This window comes from Nyctibius grandis, chromosome 8 (genome assembly GCF_013368605.1).
Source record: "Nyctibius grandis isolate bNycGra1 chromosome 8, bNycGra1.pri, whole genome shotgun sequence".
In the NCBI taxonomy this organism is placed as follows: domain Eukaryota; kingdom Metazoa; phylum Chordata; class Aves; order Nyctibiiformes; family Nyctibiidae; genus Nyctibius; species Nyctibius grandis.
This window is the reverse complement of record NC_090665.1, coordinates 48497616-48514086: the sequence shown is the minus strand read 5'-3', so window position 1 is coordinate 48514086 and position 16471 is coordinate 48497616. Positions and strand designations below refer to the sequence as shown.

The following is a 16471-nucleotide window of genomic DNA, read 5'->3' as shown; positions in this document are numbered from 1 at the left end:
ATCCTGTGTCCAGTTCTGGGCCCCGCACTTCAAGAAAGATGTTGAGGTGTTGGAGCGAGTGCAGAGGAGGGCGACCAAGCTGGCGAAGGGTCTGGAGGGTCTGACCTCCGAGGAACGGCTGAGGGAGCTGGGGGTGTTTAGCCTGGAGAAGAGGAGGCTCAGAGGTGACCTTAGTGCAGTCTACAACTACCTGAAGGGAGGGTGTAGCGCAGTGGGAGTCGGCCTCTTCTCCCAGGCAACCAGTGATAGGACAAGAGGACACAGCCTCAAGCTTGGCCAGGGGAGGTTCAGGTTGGACATTAGGAAGCATTTCTTCTCAGCAAGGGTCATTAGCCATTGGAAGGGGCTGCCCAGGGAGGTGGTGGAGTCACTGTCTCTGGAGGGGTTTAAGAAAAGACTGGACATGGTACTTAGTGCCCTGGTCTAGTTGCCATGGTGGTGTCAGGGCAATGGTTGGACTCGATGAGCCCAGAGGGCTCTTCCAACCTCATTGATTCTGTCATTCTGTAGTTCAGAGACTCCTTGTGCTACATGTTGTCAACAGAGACTCAAAGCTCTGTGCTAGTATGATGGGGTTTGTGCGAGCACGCCAAGCTGCTGGCGGGGGATATTTAAGCCCCCGGTCCCTGCTGTTAGTGACGGTGGGAGCCGTGTGCTCCTCGGTCTGTCAGCTGGATGCGAGGTGGGGAAGGCACTGCCTGCAGCAGGCTGCTTCCTAATGGGAGTTTTTCCCAAACCAGCACACGTATGAGCGGGAGGAGCATGGCTTTGCCAGTCTGTGGAGGCTTGAGGGGCTCGTGAAAGAGCTGACAGGCCCCCAGGTACCCAAGGCAGCAAGTGCAGAGTCCTCCTGTCCTCCCCAGCTGCTCAGTGGGGAGCTCTGCAGTGCTCTCACACAGCCCTAGGTGTTCAGGGACGTGCATGGGTGTGCAGGGGTGTTCAGGGATGTGCATGGGTGTGCAGCTCTGGCACTAGCATCCCTCCCCACCCCAGCCACATGCAGTGTCACCTCCACCGGCTGCAGCTCTGGATCAAAACCAGCCAGCCTCTGCTGGGACATAAGGAAGAGGAGTGGCAGAGCAAACCTCACGGAGAGCGTTGGGTGCTCAGGCATTTTACAGAGTATCACAAACTTCTTTTACGTTTGTATTCCTTAAAAGTGTTTGGAGTGTTTCCTTCAAAGGGTGTTGGGTGATCAGCGAGCAGGTACGTGATCCAGCCTCTCACATCTCCAGGGAGTTCCTGCTTGCTGTAGGAGCATTTCACAAGACAACCTCTGAAGTCCAAGGCAAACTTTTCAATGGTTTCACGAATGTTCCCGTAATCCATTTTCTGTGGGGAGGTGATAAATCCTTCACCCAAAGTGAAGCATCTGCCCAGTGACCAATTTAGGGAGACTTTCAATCAGCCTGGCAGGGTTGGTCTTACCTGGTGTAGTTCTTATTACTGAATGGGAGGGAAAACAAAATCAGGTTATTCTCTCACACAGAGAAGATTTCATGGTCCTGGTACCCCTGTCTGCTGTATAAATCCTCCTCGGTGTGGTGTCTCCTCATCCCAAGACATCTTACACAACCCAGCCAGGATGTCTAAGGGATCGTTTTATCCATCTTCATTGCAATCAGCTCCAGGGACAAAATGCTCCAAACATTTAACGAGAGAATTATTTTGAATAATCATTGAAGCATGTTGGCGTCCTGCAAAAGTCACCTGCTTCCTATTCCAGTTCTTACAGGAATCCAAGTTTATGCTTTTATGCCTGTGCAAATGTGAGGTAAGTTTAAAATTGTGATTTACTGGCCAGAGTATTCCAGGCAGCCACAAGTGTTTGTAGTCAATGAAGAGGGTGAATTTCAGATTTGGAGTTTTGCTCCAGTTCTGCTATTTGCAGTCTCGAAGGCTGATGTGTGCCGTGGTCACCCCTTTGGTTCTTTTATTGCAATTACAGTTTCTCTCAAAATAACCCTCCGATGTGTTGTGGAAAGCAGGTCTTTACATCCACCGTGTCCCCATTCATGGCTCTCAGGCAGGAGACCAGCTCATCGGGGACCAGCGTTTGCTCTTGAACATCTCCAGCCAGCCCGTGTCCCCACTGGTTCTCCAGGAGGGAGCCGTGTCCCCCCTGGGCTGAGCTGAGCACGTGGCTTTGCCCGCTCCGGCTGCTGTTTAGGATGAGGTTGATCTTCTCCAGCAGGCAGACCTGGTGGCCCTCTCCCTCCCCGTCCCACAGCTGGGGAAAGGGGCTCGTGTAGTCTCTGAAGAAGACGTTCATCTCCGGTTCTGGGAGGGCTGCGGGGGGTTGTGTTTGGTAAATGTTGGCAGCTACGTACCCCAGTGGGTTCCTGTCAGACACCTGAGGTTTGTAGTCACTGATGTGCTCGGGGACCGGGATGCTGGCAGGGGCCACGATGCTGACAGGCACCGTGCTCCCCGGGTGCTCCCCATCCTTGGGGACCTCTCTGCTGGGCTCCCTTCTGGTGGCCACCTTCTTGTACTCCTCACGCGCTGGCACCTCCTCGATTTCCATGACTGTGGGGTCACTGGTGTCCAAGAACGGCTCATGGACACTGTTACTCGTGAAATCACTCTTTTCCTGGAAAAAAAAAAGAGGAGTGTAGTAACAAACTGGTGGATTTTACCAACAGCAGAGCTATCATTAGAGCATCCCAAGAATGAAATGGAGCTATGACTTCTTGTCTTCGTCTCATCTTCAATCAATCAGGTTGCAAGAGCCCTCTGGGATCATCGAGTCCAACCATTGCCCTGACACCACCACGGCAACTAGACCAGGGCACTAAGTGCCATGTCCAGTCTTTTCTTAAACCCCTCCAGAGATGGTGACTCCACCACCTCCCTGGGCAGCCCCTTCCAATGGCTAATGACCCTTGCTGAGAAGAAATGCTTCCTAATGTCCAACCTGAACCTCCCCTGGCCAAGCTTGAGGCTGTGTCCTCTTGTCCTATCGCTGGTTGCCTGGGAGAAGAGGCCGACTCCCACCCTGCTACAACCTCCCTTCAGGTAGTTGTAGACTGCACTAAGGTCACCTCTGAGCCTCCTCTTCTCCAGGCTAAATCTTCCTTCCCACCTCTCTCATCTAATCCCCCCTGTGAAGGAGGCCACAGTGAGGTGGACAAGAGAAGACAGGGGAGCAGCTATGCATGCCTCCACGCTTCTGCAAACACTCCAAGGGCAGCTTGAGCCAATGGTGGCCACTAAATAAAGTGTATATTGAGGCAAGACCTCAAATAAGCTGGGCTCCCATGCACCTTGTAAAAGCCTGGGAAATGATTCCTGATCAGCTCCTGGTCCCTTAGAGCTTAATCTTCTTCCCGTCTGTGCTTCTCACGGCTTTGGAGCAAGCTTTAATCTCAGGGGAGACAAGTGAGGAAAAGCTGGGAGATAACGGTGCAGTTACCTGGAGGGACTTTACCACGGTGCTGTTTTCCATGTGGGGAAAGTCTTCGAACAGCCATTTGGGCAAGAGCGACACAACAGTGGCCTTAATTCTTTGCCAAAAAGAAAAAACAAACCCCAAAATGTTAGTCAGTTCTAGTAGTCACTTGTTCATGCTGGGTGCAATTGTTCCCTTGGCATCCTCGAGCCCCAGGTCTCCTCTCCCCTGTTTCTTCGTTTGTCAGGAAGACCCAGCTGGTAGCTCTGTGCCACAGAGGCCACCCATGCCCGTGGGTCTGTGGTGGGGACAGCAGTGCCTGGACTCCTGGACATCCCCATTCCAGTTAAATGGCAAACTGGGGCAGAAGGAGGCTGGTTTGTGAGGGAGCCTAGCGGAGAGCAGTGTTAAAAACCAGTATTAAGATCCTCCCCATTGAGTTTTTCTGTTGTTGCACTCTCCACTCTCTGCCTGACCCTTGGGGTCCAGGCATGAGGGGCTTCAGAGTGCCCCCTCTCAAGCAAAACTGGGAGTAACGAGTCCTGGGATAAAACTTACCTACAGAGGCTGTGTTTTTCCTCTCTCTTCCTACCCCTTATATCTGTGTAATAACATATTGCGTGTTGCTAAGTCTGGCCTTGACTCACCCTCACTTAGGGTGAGTTTTACTTTTTTTTCTCGTCTCTGCCTTACTGTAGAGCGTGTAGATGTCCTTTCGTATAGCAATATGATTAATGGGAGAAGCTGTCCTTAGTAAGAGCGGGTTTCTGTAGTTAATTTTAAAATATTCTGGAAGAAAGGAGTTGGAAATAATGGCAAGAATTGGGAAGAAAGAAATACCTTTTTCTGGCTGATTTTTTAAACATCAGAATTACAAAACCAGCTGAGAATATGACCATGCTGATGCCCAGTCCCAGGAAAACTCCAATGTCATCATCTGAAACAGGATAGAGAATCACAGAATCAATGAGGTTGGAAGAGCCCTCTGGGATCATCGAGTCCAACCATTGCCCTGACACCACCATGGCAACTAGACCAGGGCACTAAGTGCCATGTCCAGGCTTTTCTTAAACCCCTCCAGAGATGGTGACTCCACCACCTCCCTGGGCAGCCCCTTCCAATGGCTAATGACCCTTGCTGAGAAGAAATGCTTCCTAATGGCCAACCTGACCCTCCCCTGGCGAAGCTTGAGGCTGTGTCCTCTTGTCCTATCGCTGGTTGCCTGGAAGAAGAGGCCAACTCCCACTTCACTACAACCTCCCTTCAGGTAGTTGTAGACTGCACTAAGGTCACCTCTGAGCCTCCTCTTCTCCAGGCTAAACACCCCCAGCTCCCTCAGCCGTTCCTCGGAGTTCAGACCCTCCAGAAAGAGGGGTATTTCCAGAGAGAGGAAAAAGCTCAATGGGTGGCCCTGCTCCTGTGCTCCATCTGTCGTGGTGTTCGTTGATATAAAGGTCAGATCTTGGACTAAGCAGCCTCCAGCATCTCACTTGCCCTTTTGCTCCCCAGTTAACGAAGCAAAGCTGTAACAAAAGCAAAACCAGAAGTGCTGTCCCACCGTGGTGCCCTGTGAGCTGGTTTTGCTTTTGGTTTAAGCACTGCGCCAGCTCATAACGTGACCTTTACCAGAAGCTGTGCGAACCAGAGCGTAACCAGAGTTATAAAAAAGGGTGGGAAATGCTTAAATGAATCTCAGGTTCGAAGGGAGCTTTCCCTTCCCCATCACCAGACCCTGCAGGTGCTGCTCGGGCTAAAACTTCCACATCTGGTCAAGGAGAAAGTGTGGCTTACCAAGTGTGAGCTACTGGCATCTTACCATGGGAGATCACGCTGTAGGTGCTGCCCAGGAGCTGCTCCTCTGGAGGGACTTAAGCAGAGAGAGGAAAAAATGTCCTTAACTTCATTTAGAGGACAGCAGGTGACATAGAAGCTTGTTTTTATTTTGTTAAAATTATTTAGAAAAATAAATAATTGTATAACGAGACAAAGCCCTCTGAAGCCATTAGTAACTCCAGCTCTGGCTGGCTTCTACACAACCTCCTATTTCTCAGGGATCCAATTAAATGAGATGTTGATGAACACATAACACCAATGACAAAACATCTTCCACACACATCGCCCCCCTCAGCACCTGAGACAAGAATTCAGTCTTCCTGAGGAACTGGCCATAATTTTTCATGAGCACCTACAGATTATTTCCCAAAGTGGTTGAACCCCATGGGACTGAGTTTTCCCATAATATCAGTTCGTGTGATGGGCCGCGTGGTGAGGGAAGATCTGCAGCCAATTAGCCTGCCATGGCAAGAAGTGTGTTTTTTTGCTAAAATAAGAAGCAAGGTTTCTTCCCAGCTAAATTCAGCAGTTCCCTTGGGATTAGAGAATGACAGAATCAATGAGGTTGGAAGAGCCCTCTGGGATCATCGAGTCCAACCATTGCCCTGACACCACCATGTCAACTGGGAGCTGGGGTTGTTTAGCCTGGAGAAGAGGAGGCTCAGATGTGACCTTAGTGCAGTCTACAACTACCTGAAGGGAGGTTGTAGTGGAGTGGGAGTCGGCCTCTTCTCCCAGGCAACCAGCGATAGGACAAGAGGACACAGCCTCAAGCTTGGCCAGGGGAGGGTCAGGTTGGCCATGAGGAAGCATTTCTTCTCAGCAAGGGTCATTAGCCATTGGAAGGGGCTGCCCGGGGAGGTGGTGGAGTCACCATCTCTGGAGGGGTTTAAGAGAAGACTGGACGTGGCACTTAGTGCCATGGTCTAGTTGCCATGGTGGTGTCAGGGCAATGGTTGGACTCGATGATCCCAGAGGGCTCTTCCAACCTCATTGATTCTGTCGTTCTGTGCAACCACAAAAGATGAAGTCTCTATTTTTTTAAGCATTTAGTATGTTTCTAAGCCATTTGCTAGTGCAAAGGTTAGAGCACCCTCCTTTTGACACCCAGCTCTCCCCCCTTCCATGCAGACAGAGACCTGCTGCTGAGGTTTAAGTCCACTTGAGGATCAGGACCCTGGAAATTCATGTTGCTGGAGCTGGAGGTGCCCAAACCCCGACGTGCCCAGAGCCAAAGGCTGTCAGTGTGTATGTGAGGATAACACCTGATAGCCAGAGCTAAGAGCTGTGAACAGCCCGGGATGAACTGGTTGGGAATATTTGTTTCCATTTCTTGGGAAAAAATTGAACAACGGCCCTTCTCAAAGCTGTGAGGGATGCCAAGGAGAAACATAGAGCTGGTTTGTCATAGGGGAGGTATCTGAGCAGCTTCAAACAACCCATCTAAAACTGCATCACAGCATGGGACCGTGAGCTGATGACATCCTCAGGTGTTACCATTGCCTGCAGCTACAGCCAGCTCTGTCAGGGCACCGAGGGCACTAACAGGCCTTAATGGCCCTGACCAGCCTCACCTGGGACCTCCACCCACACCCCTGCCCAGGGGCTCTATTTAAGCTCAGCCCTGGGCCCCTAGCCCAACCTGGCCTATGCAGGAGGAGCTCTGGAGGTCTAAGGTCTGATCCATGGGCTGACTTCATGCCTTGACCTTGGTCCTCCCTTGTCTCCATGGACCTGCCCAGCCACTGCTGAGGTGTCCTCAGAGCTCAGATGTTGAGCTGTGCATGGATTACCCTGGTTCACCTGCGTGAGGACCAGCAGCAGGATGGAACAGCTCAGGGAGCTGCGTGTGCCCAGCTCTTGAGGACAACCAAAGCCAACACACATGGTGCTGGAGATGATGACAGTACTTGTTTTCCTTTGTAAATTGGCCCGTGCTCTTGCCTAAAACAGCCTCCAGAACTGAAGCCAGCCTGCTTCCCACCCCAGGTAAGAAAGGACAGGCTGCAACTTGGCCAGCTGGTCTCTGGAAAAGTTGTTTTCTATGTTTTGGTTTATCTATAACATTTTATTGTCAAATGTGTGAAGCAGCAACCTAATCTTTTCTGTCACAAAAAGGGAGAATGACTCCGTTGGTGCATCTTGTGAAGTCAGATGTGGTTCTCATGTGCATTAGGTTTGTGCACAGGAGCAAAGATCAGCTAGAGAAGGCTTTTGTACAGATGCATTGGTAAAAATCTCTATTTTTATGTCTTGCGGCTAAGAGGTTTCCATCTAGAGCCTTGCTTTCCTCTGGTCAGTGGGTGGGTTTCATATCTTGTTTCTAAAATTAAATAATCCTACAAAACTGGTGGACTGGGGGAACATCAAGAGTGAAGCAGCAAGCTGAGCTCTGCAGCCCCATTGCAGCAAGCAGCAACTTCTGCACCCAGCTGGGCTTACCTTGGCCAGAGCTCGGGCTGCTGACTCCGTCGGGGTAGACTGCATACACTGACACGTTGAGGCGACCTCCTGGTGCTGCCTCTCCTGGAAAGAAGCAAGATTTGCCTTTAAAAGGTATTTATAAGCTGCTGTGAGAGCTCTTGAGCAAGGGCTTGAGCCCTTGAGCAAGTCTAGAGCTCTCCTCAATGAGTCCAGAGGAGGGCGACCAAAGCTGGTGAAGGGTCTGGAGGGTCTGACCTACAAGGAACGGCTGAGGGAGCTGGGGGTGTTTAGCCTGGAGAAGAGGAGGCTCAGAGGTGACCTTAGTGCAGTCTACAACTACCTGAAGGGAGGTTGTAGGGAAGTGGGAGTCGGCCTCTTCTCCCAGGCAACCAGCGATAGGACAAGAGGACACAGCCTCAAGCTTGGCCAGGGGAGGTTCAGGTTGGACATTAGGAAGCATTTCTTCTCAGCAAGGGTCATTAGCCATTGGAAGGGGCTGCCCAGGGAGGTGGTGGAGTCCCCATCTCTGGAGGGGTTTAAGAAAAGCCTGGACATGGCACTTAGTGCCCTGGTCTAGTTGCCATGGTGGTGTCAGGGCAATGGTTGGACTCGATGATCCCAGAGGGCTCTTCCAACCTCATTGATTCTGTGATTCTGTTACTGAGTGGTGAAGGTAGATGGAGGTGTGAGGGGTCCCCAGCTCTGAGCCTCCTGCCCACCTTCCCTCCCCTGGGGAAAGCCACTCTCCAAAAACCAGTGGCAGGGGCTCCATTTCAAACGAAGCTCTGCCTTTATAATATATTTTGGCTTTACAATACCCTGCTGAACTGCACCAAATAGCAAAGGGACTCCTGGAGCATCTTACCTTGGATGTATGTGTGTGTCTCCTGGTATGGGACTTTCTTCCAAAAATACCGCTCCTCCTGGCTATACGGGGTGCTGGAAACCCACTCCACAATGAACCAGAGTGGGGACTTCCCACGGTGCCGGGGGGGCTGCCAGGCCACCAAGACCCTGCTCTGGTTCTCAGGCTTGACCTCCACTGCCGCTGGTGCCGGGAACTCTGTGGAGAGAGATGGCAAGGGGGGTCACCCCAACCTCGTCTTCAAAGAGCAGGAGGCTTGGAAGGGTTGGCTAAGATCAGGCAAACACATGCATCACAGCATGGGACACCCAGAGGAGGGTGACCAAGCTGGGGAAGGGTCTGGAGGGTCTGACCTGCGAGGAACGGCTGAGGGAGCTGGGGGTGATTAGCCTGGAGAAGAGGAGGCTCAGAGGTGACCTTAGAGCAGTCTACAACTACCTGAAGGGAGGTTGTACTGGAGTGGGAGTCGGCCCCTTCTCCCAGGCAACCAGCGCTAGGACAAGAGGACACAGCCTCAAGCTTGGCCAGGGGAGGTTCAGGTTGGACATGAGGAAGCATTTCTTCTCAGCAAGGGTCATTAGCCATTGGAAGGGGCTGCCCAGGGAGGTGGTGGAGTCACCATCTCTGGAGGGGTTTAAGAAAAGCCTGGACATGGCACTTAGTGCCCTGGTCTAGTTGCCATGGTGGTGTCAGGGCAATGGTTGGACTCGATGATCCCAGAGGGCTCTTCCAACCTCATTGGTTCTGTGATTCCGTGAAAATGGGTCTTTTCTGAAAGCGTTTAAGGACTGAAGAGGGAACAAGAAATTCTAGAATGTGGTGGTTATATATATCTCAAAATCTATATTTATAGATAGAAAAATTTTATATATAAATATATGTTTATATAAAAAAATATATATTTTTTATATATATCTGTGCTCATGTGCATGTATCATAAAAGCCCATCTTCAGCTTCGTCATGTCTCTCTGAAAGGCTTTACCTGTCATTTCTTAGAAGAAAGGCGCACGATTCTGATAAGTCTGAGAGATTAGAGAGTTTTTTCCACCTTATTTCTCTTCAGTTTCTTTTTAGTCATCTGTTTGTCCTCAGTTTGAACGGGACTTTCCACTCCCGTTGCTCATTAAAAGAGAAGTTTTTTTTCAAAAATAGGAAAGTGTGGTTGTGGGGAAAACCACAACCTGTGGCGCAGGGAACCTAAGGTGGCCCAGAAAGGATGTTCATAGGATCATAGAATGGTTTGGGTTGGAAGGGACCTTAAAGACCATCCAGTTCCAACCCCCTGCCATGGGCAGGGACACCTTCCCCCAGACCAGGTTGCTCCAAGCCCCATCCAACCTGGCCTTGAACACTGCCAGGGAGGGGGCAGCCACAGCTTCTCCGGGCAACCTGGGCCAGGGTCTCACCACCCTCACAGCAAAGAATTCCTTCCTCATATCTCATCTCAATCTCCCCTCTTTCAGTTTAAAACCGTTCCCCCTCGTCCTGTCACTCCATGCCCTTGTAAAAGCCCCTCTCCCCCTTTCCTGTAGCCCCTTCAGGCACTGGAAGGTGCTAGAAGGTCTCCCCGGAGCCTTCTCTTCTCCAGGCTGAACAGCCCCAGCTCTCAGCCTGTCTCCAGAGCAGAGGGGCTCCAGCCCTCATCATCTCCATCATCCAGTTAAAGCTGCAGTGGTTGTGTGCCAGGTCCTACCTTCCTGGCCCACGGCGCCATGGCTGAGGGTGATGCTGGCGGGGCTGGAAGCCCCCCTGGAGTTGTGAGCGGTGACGTGGAGGGTGTGGGTTCCTGGGGGCACCAGGACGCTGCAGGCCACTCCAGAGGTGTTGCAGAGCTGCAGTGTTCCCTCCGGTCTCTCAGCAGCCACGACGTAGCCCAGGATCTTCCCGCGGGCATCCTGGGGTGGCAGGGGCTGTGAACAGCGAGACAGGCAGACAGACAGCCCTGTGGGGACGGGAGCGGGGGCTGGTGCTGAGCCACCCCAGTGCAGGGCAGGCGTCCCCTCGGCTGGGTGACACACCGATGGGTTTTGCCCCAAGGACACATTGGGGTCTCTTCTTTCCCCATCTCCTTGGCCAAAGGGCTCTTGAGGAAGGACATTGCCTTCTGCTGCCTCTTGGGGGATGCTCTTCTGCGGTGGAGCAGAGCATGTGAAAAATTTCACAGGAGCTGACAAGAAAAAAGCTTTTACCTTGATCAAGACCGTCACCTCGTGGCTGCCGTTGGGGAACACGGGGCCCGGGCGCCACCAGACGTCGGGTGCAGCGGCGGGGGCTGCGGGAGGAAGTGTTGGATGGGGTGTGAGCCCCCAGAGGGGAACTGGCCGGGGCTCCCACCCACACGTGGGGTTGTGGGTGGTGGGACATCTCAGCTGACGTGGCTTTTCCACCCAGGGCGAGAGGTGCTCCCTGGTGCCCGGGAGCAAGCGTGCTACCAAAGATGGATAAGCGCATCCCATCCCTCTTTCTGTAGGGAAAAACCATGTGCCATGTGCACGCCACACACATGTGTGTCGCTGGCTAACTTGAGCTGCCCAGCAGCCAGAGCTCGGGCCAGGTCACAGAATCACAGAATCAACCAGGTTGGAAGAGCCCTCTGGGATCGAGTCCAACCATTGCCCTCACACCACCATGGCAACTAGACCAGGGCACTAAGGACCATGTCCAGGCTTTTCTTAAACCCCTCCAGAGATGGTGACTCCACCACCTCCCTGGGCAGCCCCTTCCAATGGCTAATGACCCTTGCTGAGAAGAAATGCTTCCTGATGGCCAACCTGACCCTCCCCTGGCGAAGCTTGAGGCTGTGTCCTCTTGTCCTATCGCTGGTTGCCTGGGAGAAGAGGCCAACTCCCACTCCACTACAACCTCCCTTCAGGTAGTTGTAGGCTGCACTAAGGTCACCTCTGAGCCTCCTCTTCTCCAGGCTAAACACCCCCAGCTCCCTCAGCCGTTCCTCGCAGGTCAGACCCTCCAGACCCTTCCCCAGCTTGGTCGCCCTCCTCTGGACTTGCTCCAACACCTCAACATCGTTCTTGAAGTGCGGGGCCCACAACTGGACACAGGATTCAAGGTGTGGCCTCACCAGTGCCGAGTACAGAGCGACGATCACTTCCCCAGACCGGCTGGCTACACTATTCCTAATAGAGGCCAGGATGCCATTGGCCTTCTTGGCCACCTGGGCACACTGCTGGCTCATGTTTAGCCGGCTGTCGATCAGCACCCCCAGGGCTCTTTCTAACCATTCTTCCCCAGCCTGTAGCACTGCAGGGGGTTGTTGTGGCCAAAGTCTAAGACCCGGCACTTGTTCTTGTTGAACCTCATGCCGTTGGTCTCAGCCCATCTATCCAACCTGTCCAGATCCCTCTGTAGGGCCTTCCTACCCTCCAGCAGATCGACACTCCCACCAGGTCCCAGCAGAGCATCGCAAGGAGCCGATGGGCTGCTCAGGAGGCACGCAGGCTGGGCTCACCTGCCTCGGGGGTGGTGTAGAGGAAGGGGGGGCTCCAGGCGCTCCAGGGGCTGTTGGCGGTGCTGAGCTGGCACCTCACCTGAAACACGTATGGGGTGTTACTCTGCAGGTCGTGCCGCGAGCGGGGCCCATGCTGCACCGCACTGTCCCACGCCTCCACCTGCAAGGGAATAGGGTGCTGGGGGGAGCGGGACCCAGCCAGTCCCCAACACCGAGCAGGAGCAGGGGGTGGTTGCTGCCTTCCTCATCTGGGTGGATGGGGATGGGTAAGGTCCCCCCTGAGCACATGGGGCTGGCTGAGCCTGGGGACACTGCCTGCCAAGCGTGTCCCCATCACTGCTGCACCTCCTGCGTGTGTTTGAGACTGATGCTGCTGCAAGACAGAATCCCAGAATCAATGAGATTGGAAGAGCCCTCTGGGCTCATCGAGTCCAACCATTGCCCTGACACCACCATGGCAACTAGACCAGGGCACTAAGTGCCATGTCCAGGCTTTTCTTAAACCCCTCCAGAGATGGTGACTCCACCACCTCCCTGGGCAGCCCCTTCCAGTGTCCCAGTTCCAAGACCTGGTGCACACATGGTCCCCTCTGCTAACACACTGGGCAAGTTGGGGGGTGCAGCGAGAGCCCCTGGGCTCCTGACACCCACCTGGCAATTCTGGGGGCTACGGTGGGTGCTGGGATGCAGCCTCAGCCCCTGCCAGTGCCCAGGGAGGGGTCCCAAAGGGGTGTAGTTGCCCCCAGTGTCGTTGTGTCTGCGAGAGTGCGCTGAGCATCCCTACAGGCTTCCTTGCCTTGTCCTTGCCGAGCTAGATAACACTTGGAAGTGTTTTGAATTTCACCCTTTTGCTTAAAAAACAGAGCTAACCCTGCCCGAAGGCTGTCTCCCCTCTTGGAGGGCATGAGCTGTCTTGCCCCCAAAAGGTTGGGGTCTGCCCACGGCCAGGGGTGCCTGCCCCCACCGGTGCTGAAACAAAGGGGTGGGTTTTGAATGACCCCAAGTGCTCCCATTGCCCGTGGGTGCTTAGGGGTCTCCAGCAGGACCAGGACTGGGGTGTCTTCTGACGGGGGGCAGCTCATGCATGTGGGTCTGCATGGGGGGGAGGTTTTTGGGGGTCTCACATGCCATGCCGGGGCGCCCGTGGCTTGGTGTCGCTCCTCGCAGCGCACGTTCTCCAGCAGCGTCTGCCTCCTCCAGTGGATGGTGGTGGTGGGAGGTGACATCTCCGTCGTCTCCACGCCGGCGACCAGGGGCAGAGCAGGTACCACTGCGGGGAGGGCCGGGAGAGCGTGGGTTGGGGGGCTGGCACGCCTGGGGGGCTGCCCTTGCGGGACATCTCAGGGTGGTGCATGTGGTGTTGCATGGCCCCAGCATGCAGCGCAGCTCATCGATGGATGGATGGATGGGTGGGTGGAGGGATGGATGGATGGATGAAGGGATGGACGGTCTTACCGAGCTCCTGCAGGTTGAGGTGCTGAGGGGCTGAGCGGGCAGTGCCCAGTGCGTTGCTGGCCTGCACCCACGCTGAGTAGTGGTTCCCATGCAGGGCGCTTAGTGGCACCGGTGAGCCTGCAGGGAAGACTTCATCCTCCTCTTCCTCCTCCTCCTTCTCCTCCTCCTGAGCACCCTCCACCGCCGTCCCCACGCTGGGAAGCAGAAGGCAGCCCAGGTCAGAGCCCATCCCGGCACCATGCACCCACTGTCCCTGGCTCTCGAGGGGTCACAGCTCGTGCCGTGGGCACAGTCATCTCCAAACCCGGGCTTTGTCACTCCTAAAGCCAACCAGAAAGTCACTGCCTTCGGTTCTCGCCGTTTCTGCAGGGTATTTGCATTTTCGCTGTACGAAGGGAACTTTCTCAGCTCTTCTGGTTGCACGGTTCAGAGTCTGAGCCCGGAGGTGGGTGGTTAATCTGTTCCCTTCACAAAGCCTGCATCTGGTGGGATCTGCATGCCCGGCGTGCTCGGAGAGGGTCAATGCCACCCGCAAACACGCGTGGCTGCACCGTGGTGCGAAGGGACATCGCGTTTGCTGGGCACCGAGCGCGCGAGGTCCGTCCCGCAGAGCCAAACCCGAGCAGCCCAGGCAGGCGTGTGAGCTTTAGGAAGCATAACTAGGGCACAGCACCCGCTCCCCGCCGCCAGCGGCAGAGCAGCCCTGGTGTCGCCCCGGTTTGTGGCCGCCGCGCCCCGACCACAGGCCGTGCGCCGGCGTGTGCTCCCACCCAGCTCCCCCCCGCCCCGTGGGGCCTCACCGGCGCAGGTGGAGGGTGTAGTGGGTGCGCAGGTGGGTTCGCCGCCCCGCGTCCCATGTGCATGTCAGGCGCCCTGAGTGCTCATGGATGGCACAGGTCAGGTTGGTGGGGGGGTCCGGGGGGTCTGCGGAGGCAAGATCAGGCAGAGCACAGAATGACAGAATCAGTGAGGTTGGAAGAGCCCTCTGGGATCATCGAGTCCAACCATTGCCCTGACACCACCATGGCAACTAGACCAGGGCACTAAGTGCCATGTCCAGGCTTTTCTTAAACCCCTCCAGAGATGGTGACTCCACCACCTCCCTGGGCAGCCCCTTCCAATGGCTAATGACCCTTGCTGAGAAGAAATGCTTCCTAATGGCCAACCTGACCCTCCCCTGGCAAAGCTTGAGGCTGTGTCCTCTTGTCCTATCGCCAGTTGCCTGGGAGAAGAGGCCGACTCCCACTGCGCTACAACCTCCCTTCAGGTAGTTGTAGACTGCACTAAGGTCACCTCTGAGCCTCCTCTTCTCCAGGCTGAACACCCCCAGCTCCCTCAGCCGTTCCTCGGAGGTCAGACCCTCCAGACCCTTCCCCAGCTTGGTCGCCCTCCTCTGCACTCGCTCCAACACCTCAACATCTTTCTTGAAGTGCGGGGCCCAGAACTGGACACAGGATTCAAGGTGCGGCCTCACCAGTGCCGAGTACAGAGGGACGATCACTTCCCCAGACCGGCTGGCTACACTATTCCTAACAGAGGCCAGGATGCCATTGGCCTTCTTGGCCACCTGGGCACACTGCTGGCTCATGTTCAGCACGCAGACACCCCCAAAGCAGCGCAGAGCCCAGGCCGCTGCACCCCCCCACACCCTCCCCGGTGCCGGTGGCTTCACAAAAGCCCCGGGGTACTCACAGCCGGCCAGGACGTGGGTGCCACACACAACCTGGCGCCTCTCCCTGCCGGGGCAGTGGGCGAAGCAGGTGACGGTGCCGAAGGGCATTCGGAAATCGCGCAGGAGGAGCTGGACGGCGCTGCCGTTGAGGGGGCGCAGGGGACCCTCAGCGAGGCTGTAGTTGAGGGCGATGAGGAACTTGGCACCGGGGCAGCCGAGGGTGGAGAGGCAGTTGATGGAGATGTTGGAGCCCATCGGCACCACGGCAGCGGGCTCGATCCACACGTGCCCGGAGCACCTGAAGTTGGTGACGCCTGCGCCGACACCCGCTGCGTCAGGGCGGCTCCAGGCGGGGGGTCCCATGGGAGGAGACGATGCCCCCCCAGCCCCCTCGCACCCCCCAGGGATGGGGATAAACCCCGCTGCCTCCAGCAGCGCCCCGGCACGCGGTGACTCATCCCCTCGGCTCAGAAACAGCTTAGTTTCACCCATTTTAGGTTTTATCTAATGCTTAAATGACTGCGGGGAAATAACCCGAGAGCTCTGATGCCCCGAGATTAGGGCGCAGCCCCCGCGCCGCCCTGCGCTATCAGATGGGAGCTCTGCGCCAGCCCCGGTGCAAACCCCGCTCGCGGCTGGTATCGGGCTCGATCTGCCCTTCCTGGAAAGGGCGCAGCCGTGCTCGGCGTCGCGAGGATGTGAGCAGGGAGGAGGGGGTGCCACAGGGTGCAGGAGCCCCCCACGATGCTAACGAAGCTCTCCCCCCCCCCAAAATCCACAGCTGTAGCACTGCAACTTCCCCACCCCAGCTCTGATTCCCCAGCAAGGCCAGGGTGTTTGCTCCAGTGGTCCACCTGGGTGATGCCACGGTGGCCATGCTGAGCCGTGCCACGTGGCCACTTACCTCTGCACAGGCAGCAGAGCAGGACGTGGAGTGCCAAAGCCTCGCCGGACCCCGCCATGGCCTGGGCTGCGGCCGCTGCCCGTGCGTGGCATAGTCTGGGGGGGAGCAAAGGGGTGAGTTATCCCTCTGGACAACGCTGCCGGGTCTGCCCTCGCCGCGGGATGCTCAAGGACCACCCCAGGGATGGATGGATGGATGGATGGATGGATGGATGGATGGCAAAGGTTTCATTGGGGATTTGGGGTCAGGTTGGGTAGTGCAGCAGTGGGAACGCAGGGGACCGAGCCTGTGGGTGACACGGACCCCATCAGCAGAGCGTTTACGTGGATTTACAAAAGAGAAATCACGCCTGAGCAGCCCCAGAGCCCCCCTTGAAGGGGACTGGTGTAGTGGGTGAAGGGAGCGCGAGGGGTGCTGCTTGCCTTCATCCTGCCCCTCCGCTCAGCCCTGGGGAGGCACA

The 16471-nt window shown here is 55.5% G+C and overlaps 1 protein-coding gene across 1 annotated transcript; it reads right to left on the bottom strand.

Moving 5' to 3' along the window:
- Positions 1–1954: 1954 nt before the first annotated feature.
- On the bottom strand, positions 1955–16069 carry IL23R (interleukin 23 receptor). The gene is made up of 14 exons (XM_068407063.1): positions 16012–16069; positions 15128–15421; positions 14236–14359; positions 13436–13629; positions 13105–13250; positions 11981–12140; positions 10704–10786; positions 10208–10424; positions 8514–8711; positions 7667–7750; positions 5208–5258; positions 4232–4328; positions 3416–3506; positions 1955–2593 (listed from the first exon to the last, which is right to left on the bottom strand). The coding sequence occupies exons 1-14, from the start codon at positions 16067–16069 to the stop codon at positions 1955–1957; spliced, it is 2436 nt and encodes an 811-aa protein (XP_068263164.1).
- Between the last annotated feature and the right edge of the window lie 402 nt (positions 16070–16471).

Bases quoted from the DNA above. Each gene is read 5' to 3' on its own strand.
- IL23R (XM_068407063.1), bottom strand. From the start codon at position 16,069: ATGGCGGGGTCCGGCGAGGCTTTGGCACTCCACGTCCTGCTCTGCTGC. The intron at 14,360-15,127 runs GTGAGTACCCCG...TTGCCTCCGCAG, and splicing joins CACCCACGTCCTGGCCGGCT to ACCCCCCGGACCCCCCCACC. The intron at 12,141-13,104 runs GTGAGACCCCCA...ATTCCCTTGCAG, and splicing joins CGGGCGCCCCGGCATGGCAT to GTGGAGGCGTGGGACAGTGC.